Source organism: Cryptotermes secundus, unplaced genomic scaffold, assembly GCF_002891405.2.
Source record: "Cryptotermes secundus unplaced genomic scaffold, Csec_1.0 scaffold151, whole genome shotgun sequence".
Taxonomy (NCBI): Eukaryota; Metazoa; Arthropoda; class Insecta; order Blattodea; family Kalotermitidae; genus Cryptotermes; species Cryptotermes secundus.
Window position 1 is genome coordinate 17,699 of NW_019744408.1, and position 20,339 is coordinate 38,037.

At 43.8% G+C, this 20,339-nt stretch overlaps 1 protein-coding gene across 3 annotated transcripts in view; it reads right to left on the minus strand.

The window, feature by feature from the left end:
• The window catches only part of LOC111874687 (protein APCDD1-like), a 110,604-nt gene that overhangs the window by 3,431 nt on the left and 86,834 nt on the right, over positions 1-20,339 (minus strand). For all 3 annotated transcript variants that reach the window (XM_033755559.1, XM_023870395.2, XM_033755560.1), the window contains 2 exons: positions 12,348-12,763; positions 9,322-9,551 (listed from right to left, as the gene is read on the minus strand). In XM_033755559.1, the coding sequence (XP_033611450.1) occupies positions 9,322-9,551; positions 12,348-12,763 (646 nt within the window). The remainder of the gene's footprint in view (positions 1-9,321; positions 9,552-12,347; positions 12,764-20,339) is intronic.

Consider the following 20,339-nt stretch of genomic DNA (forward strand, 5'->3'; position numbering starts at 1 on the left):
TAGAGGCCTTGCGACGAGCTGATCACCCGCCCAAGGAGTCCTACCGAATGTGTAAGATCTAGAAAAACCGAAGTGAACGGAGAAGTTCATGGAGCTAGGCCTAGGCCCACTGGGGCTGTAGTGCCAAGGAAAAATAAAAGGCCGCTAACTAAGAACAGGACAACACAAACACAAAATAAACGCAAACAGACATCCATGCCGCGAATGGGATTCGAATCCACGATCCCAGTCTTCGAGCTGGGCAAAACATTTCATGTTTTAGACCGCTCCATACCAATTCCTACACAAAAGGTAAACAAGACACAGCATGAACAACTGGAATTAATTATAGTGACCACGTGAAAGTTCGAAGCGAAATTTCGAAAAACATCTCTTCGAGTCGTAAATTATAAAATCCTACCTGTTGTTTGCGCGTCTGTTAGTAAAGTGAAGTCAACAGGGAAATGATGCGAGACAGCAGACTCAAAACTGACCGCCCGTCCTACAAATTTACAAGAGAGGGCCACACACACACACACATTGTCTGCCAACTTTCACTAGACGAATCAACAATGCAGGTACCTTTCGTCTATTGTTAAACGAAGACTCCGATGGGGGAATGTTTAAAAGAATATGAAAACTGATTTGGGGTGGTTTCTCAAAGAATGGTTTCTAGTTGTTCCAGGAGTAAACAATAATGTTCAAATTTGTACAGTTCGGCCTTTCAGTGTTAACATCTTTCGATATAATCCTGTTCTAACAGACTTTCATGGCCCACTACAACTGATGGAATTGTGTGACGTTCACATACAGAAGGAAGCAAGGAAGTCCGGGTGGGTCCCGGCCTCTCAAAACTATTGCACAAATAAATAATTTTAAATACTATTTAACCTTTGAAAAAGGCGACTATGAAGAATTCTATCTTCTGGATTATAACATGTGGTCCAGTAAAAGCCAACTGACGTTTCAGAGGAAAATATAGTCGAAGAATGCCGTCTTCTGGGACGTGGAGCCGTGTAGATACCGTGTTAACCGACGTTTTGGAGGAACGTATCGCCTCCATCTTCAGGGTATAAGAAATCCGCTAGCGATGAACCAGCGTGAGCAAGTGGCTGCAGACTGCGGGATTTCTTTTACCCCGAAGATGGAGGCGATGCGTTCCTTTGAAACGTCGACTAGCACAATATCTATACGGCAACACATCCCAGAAGACGGCATTCTTCCTAGTCACCGCCGTGAAAACATCAAATCGAAAATATAGTCATCATATTAAGGGCCGAAGCAGGACTCTAACCACATGTTCGCTTCCTATTGGTCAGCGCTTTACTTCTCCTAGCAACCAACTACGGCTTCACATCCAACGCATTACCCAAAGTGACAGCTGTACAACAGGTAACAAATCCCTTCCAGAAGTTATTAACGTTCTCCGAAACGTCGGGAAATTATCAACAGTCGGCACACACGTACTTATACACACACATACTTCCGTCACAAAAGAAACACTTCATTTTATCATTTCCTTCCCCTCCTTGTTACATGTTTCGACCTCACGCGGCCATCATCGGGCAACTGTTCATCTTGCTAAAACCGTTGCACTGCATTTGAAATGAGTTAGTTCCAAACTGAAATATGTCAGTGCCGTTCCAATAAGAGAAAATGTATCTGTTCGAGCGCAATGTTCTCCGTATGTCGTCGTAATGTTACTACGTGTAGGGTGGTACGGGTGACGAAAATAAAGGGTTCTAGTTCGGATGACTGGATTTATTGGCACTTCCGTTACACTCTCTCCCTTAATTACACTTAAATACAGCGCTATCGCTGATTTTCATCCTTTCCAGTTCACCCTTGCACACGCACTAGGATTCCCAGTCTTCGCTAGTCGTGTCCTGGTAACGGACCTCAACACAGACTTCAAATCACTATGAAGTCTTCTTGCTATTTTGTCTTCAATCACTCTGGTACGTCGGAATTAAATATTCTCCTGGACTCACTCCTCCAGCTTACGGCTGACTCCTATCTGCCCTTCAACTAAATCTGTCACTACCTCGGTTATTCTGGGAATCTCGTTATATAGCCGCAGCACGGACCATACAGAAAATACAGTTCTATTGTAAGAATCATTGCTTGACCTAATAACTGCCCACAGAGAACTCCGTTCCTACTGTTGGTCGGCGCAGACGACATAGTAAACACAACCTCATCTACTGTTGCGTGTTGGGCGTGTTTACATAACCGTTGCCTGGCAACACGTTAATCAAATCTGTTACATTATTATATGTTCCATTTGTTTGTGTATTTGCACGGTGTTGGATTAGTTGAGTGAGTGTGTCACTTATTATTATCCTATTTCTACTGGAACCTCAACTTCGTGTCCTCAAAATCCAACCATAACATTCAATACTGCAAAAAATATAAAATACAGGTCTCAAGAAACTCTCGCAGCTGATGACAGAAACGGCAGAAAAACTGCCGTCGATATATCCGGCTATCGATAAATTTTGTGCTACATGCAACCAGAGCGTGAAGCCATCTATCGGCGCACTCTGTTACTATAATTTCGCTCAGCGGTGTTACGGTTTAATTTCCTTTCCTTCTGATACTTAATGACGCTGTGAGCATTGAGACTGCGCAGCGTCGATGATTATTGAGCGTGGAGCAGGTGGTGGAATGAGAATTGATAGGGGAAATCGAAGTACTCAGACAAAGACTGCCCCAGTGACATTTCATCCGCCACAAATCCCACACATCTAAACTGGGATCGCACCCGGGCGGCAGTGGTCAGAAGCCAGAGGCTAAATTCCTGAGTTATATAGCATTGCTTCATTTTATTGGCACGCGTTTTAGTGTGACTTCAGAAGGGGTTTTGATTGGTAATTGGGTTCATTGCACATTTATGCAAAATTTCACTACACTTCACGAATCACTATAGGACACATTAGGGTTCTCAGGATGTTACAGTTTTCATTAGCCGTTGCTTGGTAGCGACTTCCAACGGCAGACGTTACCTTTAATCTGAGTTCCCCGAACTGTCCCCGTGTCTCAGCTGCCAGCTTTTAACAACAATAGCTCACAAAGATTCAACTACAGCAGTTCATCAACTCTTCAATGACTCACGGATCTCACAGAAAACATATTTACTAATTGTTGTAGTTCAATTGTTGCCGTTGAAACATGTTTGAGAAACCGTTACTCGGTAACGGCTGTTGCATATCTGTATATCTCGCGGTCGTTACCCAAGAACGGGTATATATGTAACAGTATCCTATTTTACACGTGTGAAATTTGGTAGAAAACCGTTAGGGACGATAATTCTATCGCTATGTTTGTCCTCTTCCACTTCATAACTTGCAGCCTCTCCTCCAACTTGGGGCGCTGATTAATAACGTATGCAGTTGGAAAGCGTCGTTCAATAACTGTAAGCAACAAAAGTCATTACTTTGACGCAGCATGTGGTTTAATAGACATCACAATCAGTGGGTAGACTCTGCAGCGTCCAATGGTAGAATGAGTGAATAATGGGAATCTGGAAGGAATCGATTTGCATTTACGCAGGGAGACTGAAGAAATCCGTCAAAAAATTAGAAAAAATCAGGTTAGCCAGATTCCCGGCTGAGATTCGAACCGAACATCTCCTGAATACGAGTCTACAGCGTTACCACTACATCAGTAATTCTTGAGAAGTCAATAATCGTTCAGCTGGTCAAGAAATTCCTCGCCTTTTGCGAAACTCGAAGGTTGATTACCGTGTTGACCGTAGCCCGCTGCTGGTTCCTAACCCCAGTCCTTCCAATTACAGCTACACCCACTTTCTTTGCGACTGTCCTTTAACACACGCCCACGCAAGAAACAAAAATATAATATTGACGTTATCCTGAACAAGCACACAGTATGTTCCTCCGAAACATGTAAACCACTCCCTTTATGTGTTGAAAGCTGTTGTGTCATGTATATTGAGTATTCTTATTACAGTTGTGGACACAACAATTTCTAATAGAAATATACAAATTGAGATTAAGATCTCTAAATCTTAAAAAAAACTACATGTTTGGACCCTTATCGGGTCATCATGAGATATACAACAGCCCCGACAGAGTCCAGATGCCCACCTGCAAGACAGCACGGGAATTCCCCGTATCCCACATGATAATAGCTTCCTGAGGACAGTTCCACTAGACCGAACTTGCAGCCCGATTAAAGGGGAGGGAACGCATGTGAACATAAGATCATACCCACCAAGGAAGGAACCAGACCACAGCGACCAGTATACCAATGAAATAACTGATATTAGTTAGTTAGTTAGTTATTGGAGAGGGTGGGTTTCCCCATGCACTTAGACCTGTATTGCTCCATTGTGCTTCCTTCTATGATTTCTACCAGTCTCTATATCCTACCGGTACTGGTGCTTACCATCAGTCCCGCCCAGCCAGCGAGACCGGCTCTACTAGCTGAGAGGTATATATAATGCTTCCCCCATCTACCAGAGGTATTAGAGACTGCTGTTGGGCGGGAAACGTCCGTTAATTTGGCTCAGTGACCTCCTTTGGAGATATGAGGTTCTTTTACGTGCCGTAAAGCTACGACACGGGACCCACGGCTTAAAGTCCCTCCCGGAGGACTTGTTCCCTGAATTTTTCCGCCCTTAAAAATTCGACGACCTCCGCCGGGTATTTGAACCCGCGTACTACGAGTCATGAGGTGGGAACGTTACCTCTAGACTACGGAGGCCGCTAACTGATTATATATTAATCTTAATTTCGACCTTAGTTTGACCTTCAACTAGATACACAGTTATGTAAGATTTGACAGTCTCTTGCACCTGCTCTAGCTGGTTCGCTCGCAGATTTCTTATTGTCTTCTACCTTGAAGATGGAGGCGATACGTTCCTCCGAAACGTCGGTTAACACAATTCCTACACGGCGCCACATCTCATATCTTCATAGATACACAGTTAGTTACTTTTCTCCTGATGTGGAGAGATGAAGTACACGAAGCCACAAACCACGTGACAGGGCTCTTCATAGCCAACGCAGTGCTCCTCTCCCTTGTTTCAGTACTGTACAAGTACCCTCAGCGCATGCGCATATTATCATTTTCACCACGCTGAATGTTAATCCTAATGTTATCGACGTGTATTGGAATGGATAACGCCCGGCCGCAGCTGGTCCTCCCCACGGATCCTATGATTCCTGTCAGCAACGTAACGGATCCTGCCGACCTCACTGGTGCAGTTCAATGGTTGCGTGTCCAGCTAGCCGACGGCTGCCCGTCATGTAAACTGTTACAATTGTAAGCGCCAATATAAGCAACAGTAATACCAGCTGCCGCTGCTTCCGCAATCGTGTGCGATATATCGATATTCACGCGTCGATAATCGTTTCTGTACAGGGGCGTGAAGCGTGGTAGTGGCCACTGTCTGTCAGGCCATCCTTCTTTCTATTTTTCTGTGCAACTCTCTAAGAAAGTCGACGGAAAACTGACAGAGGAAAAGGGGTATCTCATGACAAGAAGTGAGAAAGTGAATCTTGCTGAGTGAGAAAGATCATTAGATATTTCGTCTACTATGTGCTCCTTACTTCTGTGTAAATCTGCTTTTTCTTAAATAAGTTTATCGTTAAACAGTTCCGCCCATCTATCAACCTTATTTACAGCCTCACAGTTTCTATTCCATAGCGCACACTGTATATTTATTTTGGTTATAAATAGTGCCATTATCAGGGAGAATGTTTATCTATCTATCTATCTATCTATCTATCTATCTATCTATCTNAACTGACAGAGGAAAAGGGGTATCTCATGACAAGAAGTGAGAAAGTGAATCTTGCTGAGTGAGAAAGATCATTAGATATTTCGTCTACTATGTGCTCCTTACTTCTGTGTAAATCTGCTTTTTCTTAAATAAGTTTATCGTTAAACAGTTCCGCCCATCTATCAACCTTATTTACAGCCTCACAGTTTCTATTCCGTAGCGCACACTGTATATTTATTTTGGTTATAAATAGTGTCATTATCAGGGAGAATGTTTATCTATCTATCTCTCTATCTATCTATCTATCTATCTATCTGTCTATCTGTTTCTCTATCTACTAGTGATCTCAAATTTACGACGCTGCCAGTATCTAGACCAGTAATCTCAAATTTACGACGCTGTCAGTATCTAGACCAGTGATCTCAAATTTTAGACGATATCAGTGTCTAAATCAGTCTTCTCAACATTTTAAACGCAAATGACCTCCTTTCAGTTAACATAAAATCTCAGTTCCCCCCGTGCCATTGCATTGTAAAATTCGTGATTTCCAGAGTGCGAGTGTGGAATCTCAATTTCTCACGCTTAGGATGAAAATATTACTAAGTCAAAGGTCTCTCGCGTCTCTACTGCGGGGGTGGGGGGCGCCCCACCGGTTGATAACCACTGATCAAATCTATATAGAGCGTCAAATTATTTGTGAATTGGAAGGAAGCAGTACCTATCCAACATTTTGGTGGAGGGACTAAGGAATACCATGACAACATTCAGACGGGATGCCCTGTGTTCCAGTCGAGATTGGAAAAGAGGGCCTCCAAAGTAGAAGTCTACGGCATTATCTGATATATCAACCAGTTAGGTTGTCCCTCGGTGGAAATTTATTGCGATATGACGTCTGAAAGCCGGAATAGCGGAGCCAGAGCGGAAGTCCATTGTTAGCCAACGATTCGTCAAACACATGTTCCTGCAGCAATGAACAAGTCCATTGTTAGCCAACGCTTCGGTAAGCACGACAGACACTTTGCATGGTTACCGGTAGCCTATATAACGAGCCGTGCAGAGAAGAAAAATTCAGTCATAAGGGAGTCGTAGTTCAAGGCAATCGCAGTAGAAACGGGTACCAAGAACTAATTCAGTCATTCTTCGTTCGCCAGTAGTCCTTAGTGATTCGTACGGGAATTCGAAAGAGCGTCGCAAGAGAGCTCAGAGTTCAGCAGTTGAGTGTTCAGCTGTGGAGTGTTACCCAGCGGACAGCGGAAACTGAAGAAGTGACCGACACGTAAATCAGAACCAAGTCAGTCACGCAGAAGAGAAGGCACTCGTAGTGCAGCAAGGAATGGAGCGAGGCTTAGACAGCCGCTGATTGTGAGCTGTTGTAATTGGTTGTAATTGTGAAGAAGTGCCAATAAACACAGTCATCCAATCCAGAACTTGTCATTATTCGTCACGGAATCCCGGACACGTGAGAATATGATTAGCAACTGATACAATGTCGCTAAACACCCATCTACGAGCCCTCTAAAATGAATCAAACATAACCGGAAACCACATTTTAAAAGCGTGACCATGTCACCTCAGTGTGCGGATAGCTGTGTTGCACGATTCTGAAATTATGTTTAGCATGTAAGACGAGACACCGTGACGTCACTCCGCACAAAACACTGTGTTTCTGCAGTTCGCTACAGCAGCGTTTCCTTCCCACAGAACTCGAAACTCTTTCCGCCAAATTAATCTTTAAAGTTACTTACACTACACCCTCTAACATTACAGGTAGGGCCGCGCCATAGCTCAAGTGGTTAGTCGCTGGCTTCCCACCGCGGCGAGCCGGGTTCGATCCCGGGTCTGGTCAATTGGGATTTGTGATGGAGAAAGAGATGCTGGGGCAGGTTTTCTTCGAGTACTTCGGTTTCTCCTGCCAATCTTCATTCCACCAATTGCTTCACAATCACCCTCACCTACTATCATCTGGGGCTGGTACAATAGGCCAGAAGTGGCCGCAGTACAAGGGACTTAGTCCCACCCCACTAGCATTAAAAACATTACAGGTTTCTGGATTTTGTCCACAGAGTTCATTTATGTGTTTCGCATGATACTCTAAGAATATACAGCGATGGTTTCTGATTGTGACTACGATAAGTATATGTCGGCTTTTCGTTGTTAGAATTCAGGGCAAAATCATGACAAAAAAGACAGCTAACAGACGCTCTGAAAATGTGGCAGAATTCAAATGTTTGGGAACGATAGTAACAAATCAAAACCTGATTCAGGAGGAAATTAAGAGGATACTGAACTCGGGTAATGCTTGCTACCATTCAGTCCAGAACCTTTTGTCTTTTCTTCTCCTGCATAATAACGTAAACATTATAACATACAAAACTATAGTTTTTCCTGTGGTTCTGTATTGGTGTGAAACTTGTTCTCTGACATCAAGGGAGGAACCTAGACTGAGGGTGTTTGACAGGTTGCTTGACCAAAGAGGGATGAAATGACGGGAGGCTGGAGAAAACTGCATAGTGAGGAGTTTCATGCCTTTACTCTTCGCAGAATATAATTAGAATGATGAAGGACGATGAGAGGTACAGGGCATGTAGAACGCATGGGGCGAAAAGGAGTGCATGTAGAATTTTAATGGGAAAACCACAAGGAAAGGGAACTCTAGGAAGACCTAAATGTAGGTAGGTGTATAATATTAACTGGACATTAGAGAAATAGGATTGGGTTGTATGGACTGGATCGACCTGGCTCAGGATAGCGACCAGAGAATGGCTCTTGTGAACACGGTAATTAACTTTAGGGCTCCATGAAAATTAGGGATATTTTTGAGTGGCTGAGAGAGTGGCGGCTTCCCAAGAAGGGCTCAGCTCAATGGAATTAGTTACGATGGTTGTATGCTGGCCCCTCACCTCGGAGATCCGGGTGAAACCGTGTGGGATATGTGGTGGCAGAAATGGAGCTCCTTTTCGCTTTTCCCCTGTTAACCATCATCCCACCATTGTTCCACACTTATTTATCAGCGCCCCTTGAGGTGTCCAGTAGCCCTGATCAGGCAGCACATTATCACATCCTGGGGCTCTGAGCTGGGGGCTTCATCTCAGACACATCATTTGACTGGTTACAGAGCGAGGAGACGTCTGCTTTTCTATCGTTATGAATGTTGGCAGCCAGAGTTGGTTGTAGTTAAGAATAGGGTCAGAAGATGGCACTTTGCAGTGACCACTTTTCTTGGAAAGGTCGATATCCATTCCCGAAGTAGCAGTATCAGTTACAGTGTTCTGTTATTCCACGCATGTCATGACACTGCTTCAAATTTTTGACATATTTCAACTTCATCACTTGCAAACTCAGTGACATAAAATTTCCATCAAATATTGTAAGTTATTAGGTGCTCTGTCCCACATATTCAGTACAAAATAATTATATCCAGTACTTAAAATGCTTGGCTCACTCTTCAACCCTGAAGATGGAAGCGACCAAATGTGCAGAAATACAAATCTCACAAACACACACATATCTATGAAGATTACTGTGTTCTAGCATATGACGCAGTGTAGTCTGGTAGAAGTTTTCGGACGTTTCCCGGGAACTCAAATCTCACTTACTTGATCAGCACGAAGGAGAGGCGTCTGGAAGGCCGTGGGTCGATAAGAGTTTCTCAGTTCAGGGCGGGAGTGCAGATCCCCGAGCAAAAGTTCGTAACGCGGGTGGCGGTTGTCTGGGGGCCCCTTCGGCCTCCTCTGAACTCGCACTAACTGAAGTTCATGAAATACAGCGTGCAGAGCTGAAAGGCAGTCCATATCTTCAGTGACCATCATCCTAAGTTGATGTCGACCTGGGGACACACACGCACACACGTACAGTTATATGAGGCCCTCCTGGCTTCAGGGGCACAAAATTCAGGCACATCCACGATAAATTAGCACAGAGTGTCTTAGGAAAAGAATAAGTAGAGGTAGCCAGTGTCGTTTTGTGAGATTTGAGGTAATATCGGCTCTGACTGCAAAGGGTACCAACTTCCTGCATGATGCGCCGTGTATATGAACAGGAAGTACTTAAAAATTGCACAAAATGGTTAAAAATGCACCTATCATTCGTTCTTTAATCATGAAATCTCTAAATATTTGAATTCAATTCACTAACCAGGTCAAATTTATTTCACTTTTAATTTTAACTAAATCTGCGCGTGATCTTATGGAAGTTCGTACCCTCGTATAATAAAGCAGACGAGAAACACGTAAAAATGATACCATGAGTTTCGAAATATTTATACATATAATTTCAGATTTAATGAATAAGGTTACAAATTACATTTACATTCAGGAGAAATTAATAACAATGCATTGAAACTTTGTCTTTTACTCGATTTTCAAGCTATTCACTGCAGAAGTGCGGTAACGTTGCAGACATTTATGATGTAGCAAGTTTTTTCTCCTATGTACTTTTAGTCACTATTATTCCTTTCCAACAATAAATTGCTTTTTCCATCGTGATGCTTGAAAAACACAATGTAACAGAGAGAAATGTAGCTACGATTAGTCTACAACTGTACAAAAGCGTCAACTAAAGCCTCAGTTATGGCGTTGGTCCGCTCATGTGGGACCACTGAACTGCACAAGGCAGCCAACTTACGGAAAATTACAGTGTTGTCAAGTTTAATTCTTCTCAAAGAATATTTCGATAATCGAAATGAATAAAATAAAATAAATAATTTTTATAAATATCATTATCATCATCATCATCATCAGTAATCTGTCAAGACGACAGGTCCACAGTCTCTTCCAAAACAATTCCTCCACTTAATGCGATCTAGAGCTTTCTCCTTCAAATGACAGTATCCTCTTCTGTCCCCAAGGTCATCCAGCATCTTCTTACGTCTTCTTCCTCGTCTTCTTGTCACTTCTATCCGCCCATCTATCTTTCCTTCGATAGCTTCTTTTAGAAGGCAGTTTCTGCGTAAAACATGACCAATCCAATTAGCCTTCCGTTTTCTTATTTCATGTAGGATATTCCTCTGCTCACTGACTCTAATTAACACTTCTTCATTTCTCACATAATCGGTCCAACTGATCTTCTCCATTCTTATAAATATAATAAATAAGAATCATATTTATATTAGAACGCGATATATTACTTTGTATAATAATAATTATAGTTTAAATATAACATATTTTGTTTTGTCACGTTCGAGTCATAGAGTATTCACTCCCAGAATTTTATTATAATGAGTGACATAAATGGTAAATGTAGCAAAAGTAATGAAATAAATAAACATTTCCAAATTAAAATTTAGGACTCTTATCACTTACGTCGCTTCTGACTTTATTTAAGACATGCAAAGTTCAGGTATTCCTTCAATTAGAATTTAAGTTACTTTAGTCTAAGCTTATATCTGCTATACATCCCTAACGACAATTTGGAGGAAAGTTCTGACTTCGCCTTCGGATTAGAGAAGTAAGTCAGGCAGCAATCGCCTAGTTAAAAGCAAGCATCAAACAGAAACCGCGTAGAGATCATACAAAGGCCCAGAACTATAGTGCGGCCGGACAAAGTATTCCCACTCCTTCTACCCCCTCCCTGCGCTCCTCTCACTCAACACCTATTCTACCATGCGTATTGGCTGGATTACTCGTTCTAGACTTGCGTTAGCCGAGGAGCGCCAACACGCAGGCTCGGATGGGAGGGTGGGCGAACGGGCCCTCCCCTCCTAACAACTTCACCACCCGTGATGATTCTGTGGCCGTCGTAACTATATTTACAATTTTCAAACCGCAAGCACCTGTACTTTCTGCAAGCCAAGCTTACTCTTTGACTCTTCCTTCGGTGAACTTTACCTGTTATCACATTCTTATGTGTTTTATAATTCGCATGTGTAAAAGTAGGGTAAAAAAGTAAAGCTATGCTTATAGCAGGCCATGGAGGCCCACAGGTTTGTGAGACGTCGAGGTTCCCACAGTTTCTAGACAATCGGCTCACACATTGAGGCGAGGTTGTCAGTCTCATGCGTCGGCCACCCTTTACTCCCGGGATGATTGCTGGTACTCATTTCTGTTGGATGACGAGTCAACTTCAGGGCTATAGGGCGACTGGAAGGATTAGGTCAATTGAAAAATCCAATGGCGTCATCGGGAATTGAACTCGCTACCTTCCAGCTCGTAGCATAGCGCCTCAAACAACTACGCTATTGAGTGCCCGAATTCTTATGTATAGAATTCAAAATATGTACTGGTCAAAGACCACGACTAAGGTTTCTGGTAAGTGACAGACCTGCCCTCTCCTCAGACATGACGTCCCAGGACTAGAAAACATAACTAGGAAAAGTTGTGAGCAATTTAGTCAGAGGCCCGAAATTTGGCTCGATACCAAGAAAAACAAGAAGCTCTGGGAAGAACTAATCCCTTATTTTGCTTTGATACGACATGAATGACAGAAAAGAAAAAAAGAAAAAAATTAGGGGGACACACAGACAACAAGGTTATCTCATAAGTTTCATGTATTAGGCGGGAATACACAGATAGCAAGGCGATCTCATAAGCCTCCTCTAATTTTTCTCAAAATAAGGGAGTCAGGCTAATGACTGTTAGTCGCAACGTGACTCTGACTATGTGGCGGTGAGATGTCAGACGCTCACCCAGGGCGCTGGCGGACGCTGCGTTCCTCCGCTGATAGCTGCTACTGCCTGTGGGCGGTTGGTTGTTACTGGGAGCCAGTTCCTCCGGGAGACTGAGAACCACGTAGTCCCTGTAGGGTTTCCAGCGCCGTCGCACCTGGCCAGGACACGTGGTGTTGACACGGGCCGCCAGTTCTTCAGCTACTTCAGCACTGTGAGCTGTGGCTGTGACCCGCGTCAATGTGTACTCAGCTTCTGTAGCGCCGGGAGTCACCCAGGACCGCCCCGTCAGCCGATATCGTCCCCTTGCCGTCAGCGTGTAGAGCGCCAGGGTGCAGGACTCGTCTCCGTAGTGGAACTGTAGCAGACGGAACGTGTGGTTCCTCATGAACATGTAGTTCCTCATGACGAACTCCGGGCCAGGCCGCACCTCACACCTTGAACACAAGAACAGAGGTTCACTGAGATGCACAAAGCGTCGGTCTGAACGCTCAACCGAACGCGGGCATTCCAGCCTGTAGCCCGTCGCTATCCCGTGTATTACACCGTAACATATTTTTCTGTTGAGGCAAAATGTGTCCCTGGTCTCCCTTCTCTTGTGCACCCCTGCCGATATAGAAAACAAATTCGACCACAGTCAGTGGAGGAGAGCTGTGGTACCATCACTGAAGGCATTATCCATAAGTTGGAAGCCTCTTCCTGTTATGTCACTGTTTTGGGGTTGTTTCGGGGTAAACTGTGCCTACGTTACATGTGCCTGGTGGGGTAAATTGGAAAGGGGAGAGACTCTGTATGCTCGACACTGTTTATGTGTGGATGAGAATGGGGTGGGGTTGGGGGGGTTACGATCCCTCGAATGCTTAACTAAATAACCCCTAAAAGCTTTTGGGTGATTCGCCCTCCGGAAAAGATACAAGCTGCCAGAGTTTAGTTCTACAGCGCGTTAATATAAATTGTGGTCAAAGAGTCATTCCGATGAGTACCTCCATCTGGGTTGTGACGCCGTCTAGTCTGATTTCATCACCGCTTAGGAGGAACGTCTTGCCTCTATAAGAATGAAGAACATAGCTGTGATTACTTTTGTTTCTTGGCTTACATTTCAACACCGAAGATAGATGCAGTACGTTTCTCCGAAACGTCAGTGAATTACGATCAAACTACAGGAAGTCACAACCCAGAAGATACAGAAGTTTTCTTCTTCATAATGACGGCAGTCAGAAACTGAAATCTCACGAAGAACAATTCAGTCTCCAAACACTGTCTTCTGGGATAAATTTCTGCAACCAACTTCAGGTACCGAAACATTGGTAACGATTTACCAGACTACACGGTGTCGCATTCAAGAAGACATATTTACTCATTGCCATGGTAATATCAGATTTTGTATCCTAAATTCGGTTTGTTTAGTAGAAGCTTAGAAGAGAACATTGAGAACATTGCTCCGTACTGTGGCCTTCCTGGGTTATGAAAACGTGAGCTCTGCTAGGTGGGTTTAAATATTTCCAGAAACATGCTGCTTTTATCTTAGAGTCCCGGAAGTGGAAAGTGTGTGTGTTGTGTCACAAAATGGTTCTGTCCTGCACTTACGTGAAATTATATAATTCATTCATTTCTTAACTACTCTAGATAACATTGCAATTAACGAAACTGCAGTCCAGTAACAATCAGTCATGAAGAGCAGGTCTTCTGGGTTGTATCCCCGTGTACTTCTGAGGAAGGAAGACGTTTTGGAGGGAACATATCCCCTCCATGTTCTAGTCATGTATAGAAATGAGCAGAAGCAACTCTACCCTCTTAACTGTTGGTACGATTCTCTTATGTACGAAAAAACCTGTACCTAATTCCTGATTTTCATTCCCCTTTCCATAGAAAAATGTATAGTCTCCTGGTGGTGCGCTGCCACCTCCATCCCATCTGACCTCCTGTACTCCCGCTAAATCTAACTTATATTTTTAGATTTCTTCCGCCACTGCCCTGAGCGAACCTACCTTATGCGGTCTTCTTACATTCCATTTGCCAGCTCTCATGTTCATTTCATTAGCTTAGGTCGTTTATCTAAAGGATCCGCCCAGTTCCCAGGCCCTTTGTGACATTTCGTAACAAGGCTGTTTTATGGTGAGGAGTTGTTAGCTCCACGACCAACTCCCAAGCTGAAGCCACCCCTTGTCGGCTGTTAGAGACTGTTTATTTGATATATTTGCAGCTACCCTCCATATCTGGAGGCCGTCTACTCCATCCACAACCTGAGGACGCGCCATGCCGTTATAAAGAATTCAAATTATGAAGCTCCTCATTATGCAGTTTCATTCTCTTAAATTCTCTCACTTAGGTCAAGATATTATCTTCTGTATCCTGTTCCCAGATTCTATCCGGTTGTGTTCTTTACACAAAAACTTCGTGTCTGCTCGCTGGTTCGCAGGTTTCCCATATTCGTATATTGTGTTTAGTTGATTTCTCTCGTTACCGCTAGATGGAGTATGTGTCTTTTCTAAGTCGGCGATCCTCTTTGTGTCGAACAAATTCAACACGGCTCGTAATCTAGGTTAAGATCGTTACAGTGCTTTAAAATATATTCTTTATCTGGTTATTTGCTTACCTACATACTTACTTCTTGGCTTTACACTTACAGAGTTGTAAGGTTACAGACCATCGGTAACCATGCCCTATTTCGTGACACACGTCATGTTCTTACTGCAGGTCATCTATTGACAAGTGATAAAACTACTGTGCAGTACACACCTATAGTCCATTCGCGGAGGCGAGAGTCCTCGTAAACAAATGCACGCGGTATCTCCTTCGCTCTTTGAATGAAATCATGCAGCGATCACGTGATGGGTGTATCGTTACAGGGGCGTCCAAAGTTCACTCTTCAATCTGAATGCAGATTAAAGTGCGTTCGAATGCAGTGAGTAGACTGAAGTAACTGCGCGCTTTGCCCACTCCTTGCTGTCAGCTGTGATGACGCGGGGCTTGCTTTGTTTACGCTAACTGTCTCGTATCCGCGAATGGACTGTAAGCTGATAGCGAAATACGATAGCTTCTTGTGTATCATTACATGACACCGTTAATAATTATAGCGTCGAATGTTAGGATAATAAATGAATAATGATTAGAAGGAACTGGTTGTAGCCTAATCGAGATACCATTCCTGCACTTATGTGTATAGACTGAGGAAAACCACGAAAACTTCTCTCAGGAATGCCGATATCCCTGCCGAGACATGAACCGAGCACATCCTAATACGTGTCTAGAGAGTTACCGCTATGTTTACCTACTTCGTGCAATATGGAGGACTATTTCACGAAATTGTAAAGGTTTACGCTACAAGCACGTCTTTCTATTTCTAAAGTAGAACCAATTCCTTCACAAGAATTCTGAAAGTGTTACGAGTTCTGTTTGTTCCCTGTTCTTCACATTTGTCTGCCATATTTGTTTTGTAACCTCAAGTGCAGTAAGAAGAACTGGAGAGATAAGACATTTAGGAACGACGATAACAAATCAAAACCTGATTCAAAATGAAATTAAGAGGAGAATGAACTCGGGTAATGCTTCCTACCATTCAATCCAGAACCTTTGTCCTCTCGTTTGCTGTCTAAAAACATAAAAATCATAATATATATAAATATAATTTTGCCTGTGGTTCTGTATGGGTGTGAAACTTCGTCTTTGATATTAACGGAGACATATAGAGTAAGTGTGTTTGAGGATAGGGTGCTGAGGAGAATATTTGGACCGAAGATAGATGAAGTGACTGAGATTGGAGAAAACTGCATAATGAGATGGGCCGGACATGTAGAACGAATGGATGAGGAGAGGAATGCATGTAGAATATTTGTGGGATAAGCCAGAAGGAAAGAGACTACTCGGCAGGCAAACACGTAGGTGGGTGGTCAATATTAAAATGAATCTTAGAGAGATATGATGAGATGGTATAGATTGGAATCATCTGGCTCAGGATATGGACTAGTGGAGGACTCTTGTGAACATAGTAATGAATGAACCTTCGGGTTCCATAACATGCTGGGAACTTCCTGAGAAAATGCACAACTAGCGGTGTCTCAAGAAGGGCTCGCCTCCATAAAGTCAGTTTGCTGTGGGAGGAAAGCACCGTGGCCTATTGCAAAAAATATGCTTTCATACTCCCTACAAATAAAAGCTCGTATAAAAGGTTCGAGCAGTTCACGTCCCGTCCGAGATTCGAACAGAATACTTCTAGAAAACAAGTCACACAGGCTAATGCTTCTCTGTCCTGTTGCGTGGTACTGTGTTTATTTTTAATTAATGTAGCGTGTAGAACCGTTGCTATGCGACGACTGCGAGATAGGGGGATATACTAGAGACGTTTCTAGGCAACGGCTCGTTAAACACCTTCCCGCAGCAACGAATCGACGTGCAACAATGGGGGAACTGTTGGAAACGGGGTGTTTCTATGTGGTCCGTGTCGAGGAGTTATCTTGAAGACAACTGGGGCGACCCGGTCAGTTCTGTACGAGAGTCATACTTGAATACTTCAGTGCGGAAGCAGAGGAATAGCCACTGTTGGAGCCGTTACCATAGAAACGCCTAGTAACAGACTGAGAACACTACAATGTGTGCTCCAGTGAACTGTAAAGTGTGGAAATAGCGACAGTGTTAAAGTTATTTGTAGCTACGACCTGTAAGTGGTCAGTAAATCCATTCACCAATCGAAACCCCGTCTATAGTCACACACGTACTACGCGATATTAATTTAACGAATAATTTAGACTACACAGCGCGAATTATTTTATAGTGAACGGTGAAAATGTCGAGGGAAGTGGTCGTGACCTAATTTGTGGTATTATCCAGGCCGAGGGGGCCGAGGGGAAAAGGAGAAAAATGAAGAGCTACAGTCTGGGCCCAGGCCAAAACTGGGGCCCCTCGAATAAGAGGCAGAGTCCTACCCAGTCAGCCGAAACCTTTAGTTCGTGCTACTTGTAACTGAATTCTCTTCACCTGCAGACACATGAAGACAAGGGAGAAAGTGGGAAGCGAGGTAGCTCAGTCGATATAGGAACTATTCATGATATTATATTTGAGCACCCTGTTGCATTCATGTTATTCTAATGCAACTTTAAATGTTCAGAATTTCTCTATAATTGAAATGACATTAAAATAATGTCAACTGATACATGTTTCGGCTTTACTTGGTCATCTTCAGGCAGTTTTTCACGTTTCGGAAACAGTGGCACAGCATTAGATCGTTAGTCGATGTATTTCCATGCTGTTGCATAGTTCACACTAAAATGTGGTTGTCTGAGAACGAAACTCTCTCTCTCTCTCCTTTCCACGCTATTTTCCTTTGGCGGGGTCCGTGTTTGTGTCCCCTTCGCATGTACGTTCTCACTAGTTGGGCGTATATCCCTTGTTAATGAGTGAGTGATGGGGACCATCCTATTGGCTAGATGGCAGAGGAACAGGGGTTCGATTTCCGGCAACAGAAATCTATTTTTTTCGACAGCGTCCAAACCGGTTTTTGGGCTGACCCAAGTCTCCTACCCCAACGAATATCGGGGACCAATACTCCGGAGGAAAAGCGGCCTAAGCGAGAAGCTCATTAATGACTAGTGTTATTCCTGCGCCATATTAATCAAGCACCAAGCCATGAAGTCACACGTGGGAGTGAAGGTATAGCTCCGCCATTCTTAAGCTCGGCATTAGATAGAGGTAAGCGGTCAGCTTCAAGCCTCAGCGACTTTACCCTTGGTGAGAAAGTCCCCTGTACTTATTTGATACGAGGCTGGATGGGCTTCAGAGCCGGGCTGGACACTGTGAAAAAAAAATAAATCTCTTGCCCCTGTCGGCAATCGAACCCCAGCACTCTAGCCCGTCGCTATATCGACTGATTTATCCTACCAGGGTTCCCCACTACGTCACGTTCTCTTGTCGTGCTGTGTAACCAAGCACAGGGACGGCTTGTTTCTTTCTTTCTCTCTTGGAGAAGAGGCCCTTTGCGTGTATCTGAAATTGTGGGTGATTTTGTCAATATCAGACACAAAGTCTCCTCTCGCGGCCCCAAACTCAGCTAGTCCGGGCTCAGTATCCTCATACCTGAGGATATGTACAGATATTTGTATTGGAGGAGCGCGAAGCTCCTGAATCCTCTCAGTTTTATCTCCAACGGATGATTTCGTTCGTCGTAATTTTCGAAATCCTTGAAGTTCGCCCGAGCTCAATATTCATGTTAACAGGAAAATTATTTCTAACGCAAGGGGGTATAGTCCTTCTTAAGGTTGACAGTCGCTCAGTTGATCAAAGTATTCCGTTCTTTACACTGTCTAGTGTAGGGGTGTGATTTTAGACGGGGTATGGATTGGCGAATGAATTTATTGACCACTTATACACCACTCGGAACTAAAAGTAATTACAGCGCTATAGCTGATCTCCACACTTTAGAAATCACTACTGCGAACACCAAGTCTTCTCCAGCTTGCAATGCCTTCAATATCCGTTCCCCGGCAACGGCTTCTAACATTGGATATTCTTCAGTTTCCTGCTCTCAGGTCCCTCCTGTCCAGCGAATATTCCGCAATTGAAATATCTCAATTCAATCCAGCCGGCCTGGGGGTCCTCGCTATATAGTCTGAGGGCGAACAACAGAAAACCTCGCATCCCAGAGTTTTTCTATTGTTGTTATGGACGGTTGCAATTTTTAAGGTCCACTTTAATATTATCTTCCCACAGCGGTATTATAAAATCATAGGCTTCTGAGATTTAGGTTTAAATAGGTGGAGATTCATTTCGTGGTTATCTGCGTAGAAGATGGAGGAAAACACTGTGCCCCACTGAAATATTAACCACCTACCAGATTACACGGTGTCATAACCAAGGACACAAAACTATCAATTAAGTTACTTCAAAGCAGCTGAGAAAGCTTCGTTGGTATAGCGACGGCTACGGACCGGACGGTCTAGGTTCAATTCCCGGGAGGGGCAAGAGATTTTTCTCTTTTCACTCTCTTATCCGGTGGGTACAGGGAGCTCTTTCCTCGGGGAGAGGTTAAAGACGCAGAGGTGTGAAAATGACCACTTACCTCCATCTAATGACAAGGATGTGGGAGCTTTACTTCTACTCCTCCATACGCCCTCACGGCGTAGTGTTTAGTTAATTAAGCAGGGGGTGGCTGTCTCGTTGGGAGTAAAGAGGCTGGGGTGTGAAGCTGACCAATTGCCACAACTTATTGCTGGGGTTAAGAATGTGGAGCTGTACCTCTACATAGCTTGGTCTGTGTGTGTGTGGAGTAATTCCTACGTCTCTCCGGGATTTCCGAACTCCGCGGTACAGCAGCGGGAGAGACACTCCAAGTTTCTGTCCTAGTTTACAGTTGGTCGACATATCCACCCTTGGTGACGCGGCAGACCTCAATCCTGTAATCAAGCTGCCGCCACACACGTTGCAACGTCTCACGTTGCATAGCACTGCACAGACAGCCACTCTGCTGGGATTTCTTGTACCACTCACGAATTGTTTTGTCCATAGGTGGTTCTGTGTGGTACTTGGTTCGAAACCTCCGTTGCACCGATACTATTTACTCAGTTTTGGCAAATTCCAAGACACAGAACTTTTTCTTATCCCTTGTAGTTACCATGTTTTTTCATGACTGCCGCCTAGCGGTGAAACCTGCAAGTACGCCATGGCGTCCACACAAACTTGGAGATATTCTCTACCTACTGATATGTTCCTTTCTGCTGTGTCTGCCTTGTTTTTGCGCTGCCGAGCTTGGAAGTTCCGGAGGCAAGTTACAGTGGACAACCTTACAGAAGGAAGGTCCTGTGTGTTAACAAGATCTCCCATCTCATGTTAGAAGCAGAAGCCAGTAGCATTGTATTTAAGCAGCCTGTTGCATTTAATATATACCTCCGTCCACAATGCAACTTAATCATTTTCTCTTTTGCTTTTTCACTTTCACAACATGTTTCGGCCGTATATGGCCATCATCGGGTGTTCTTTTGCCAAAAACTGTTTCACTGTGTGGTACAACCCTCTTTTTCTATC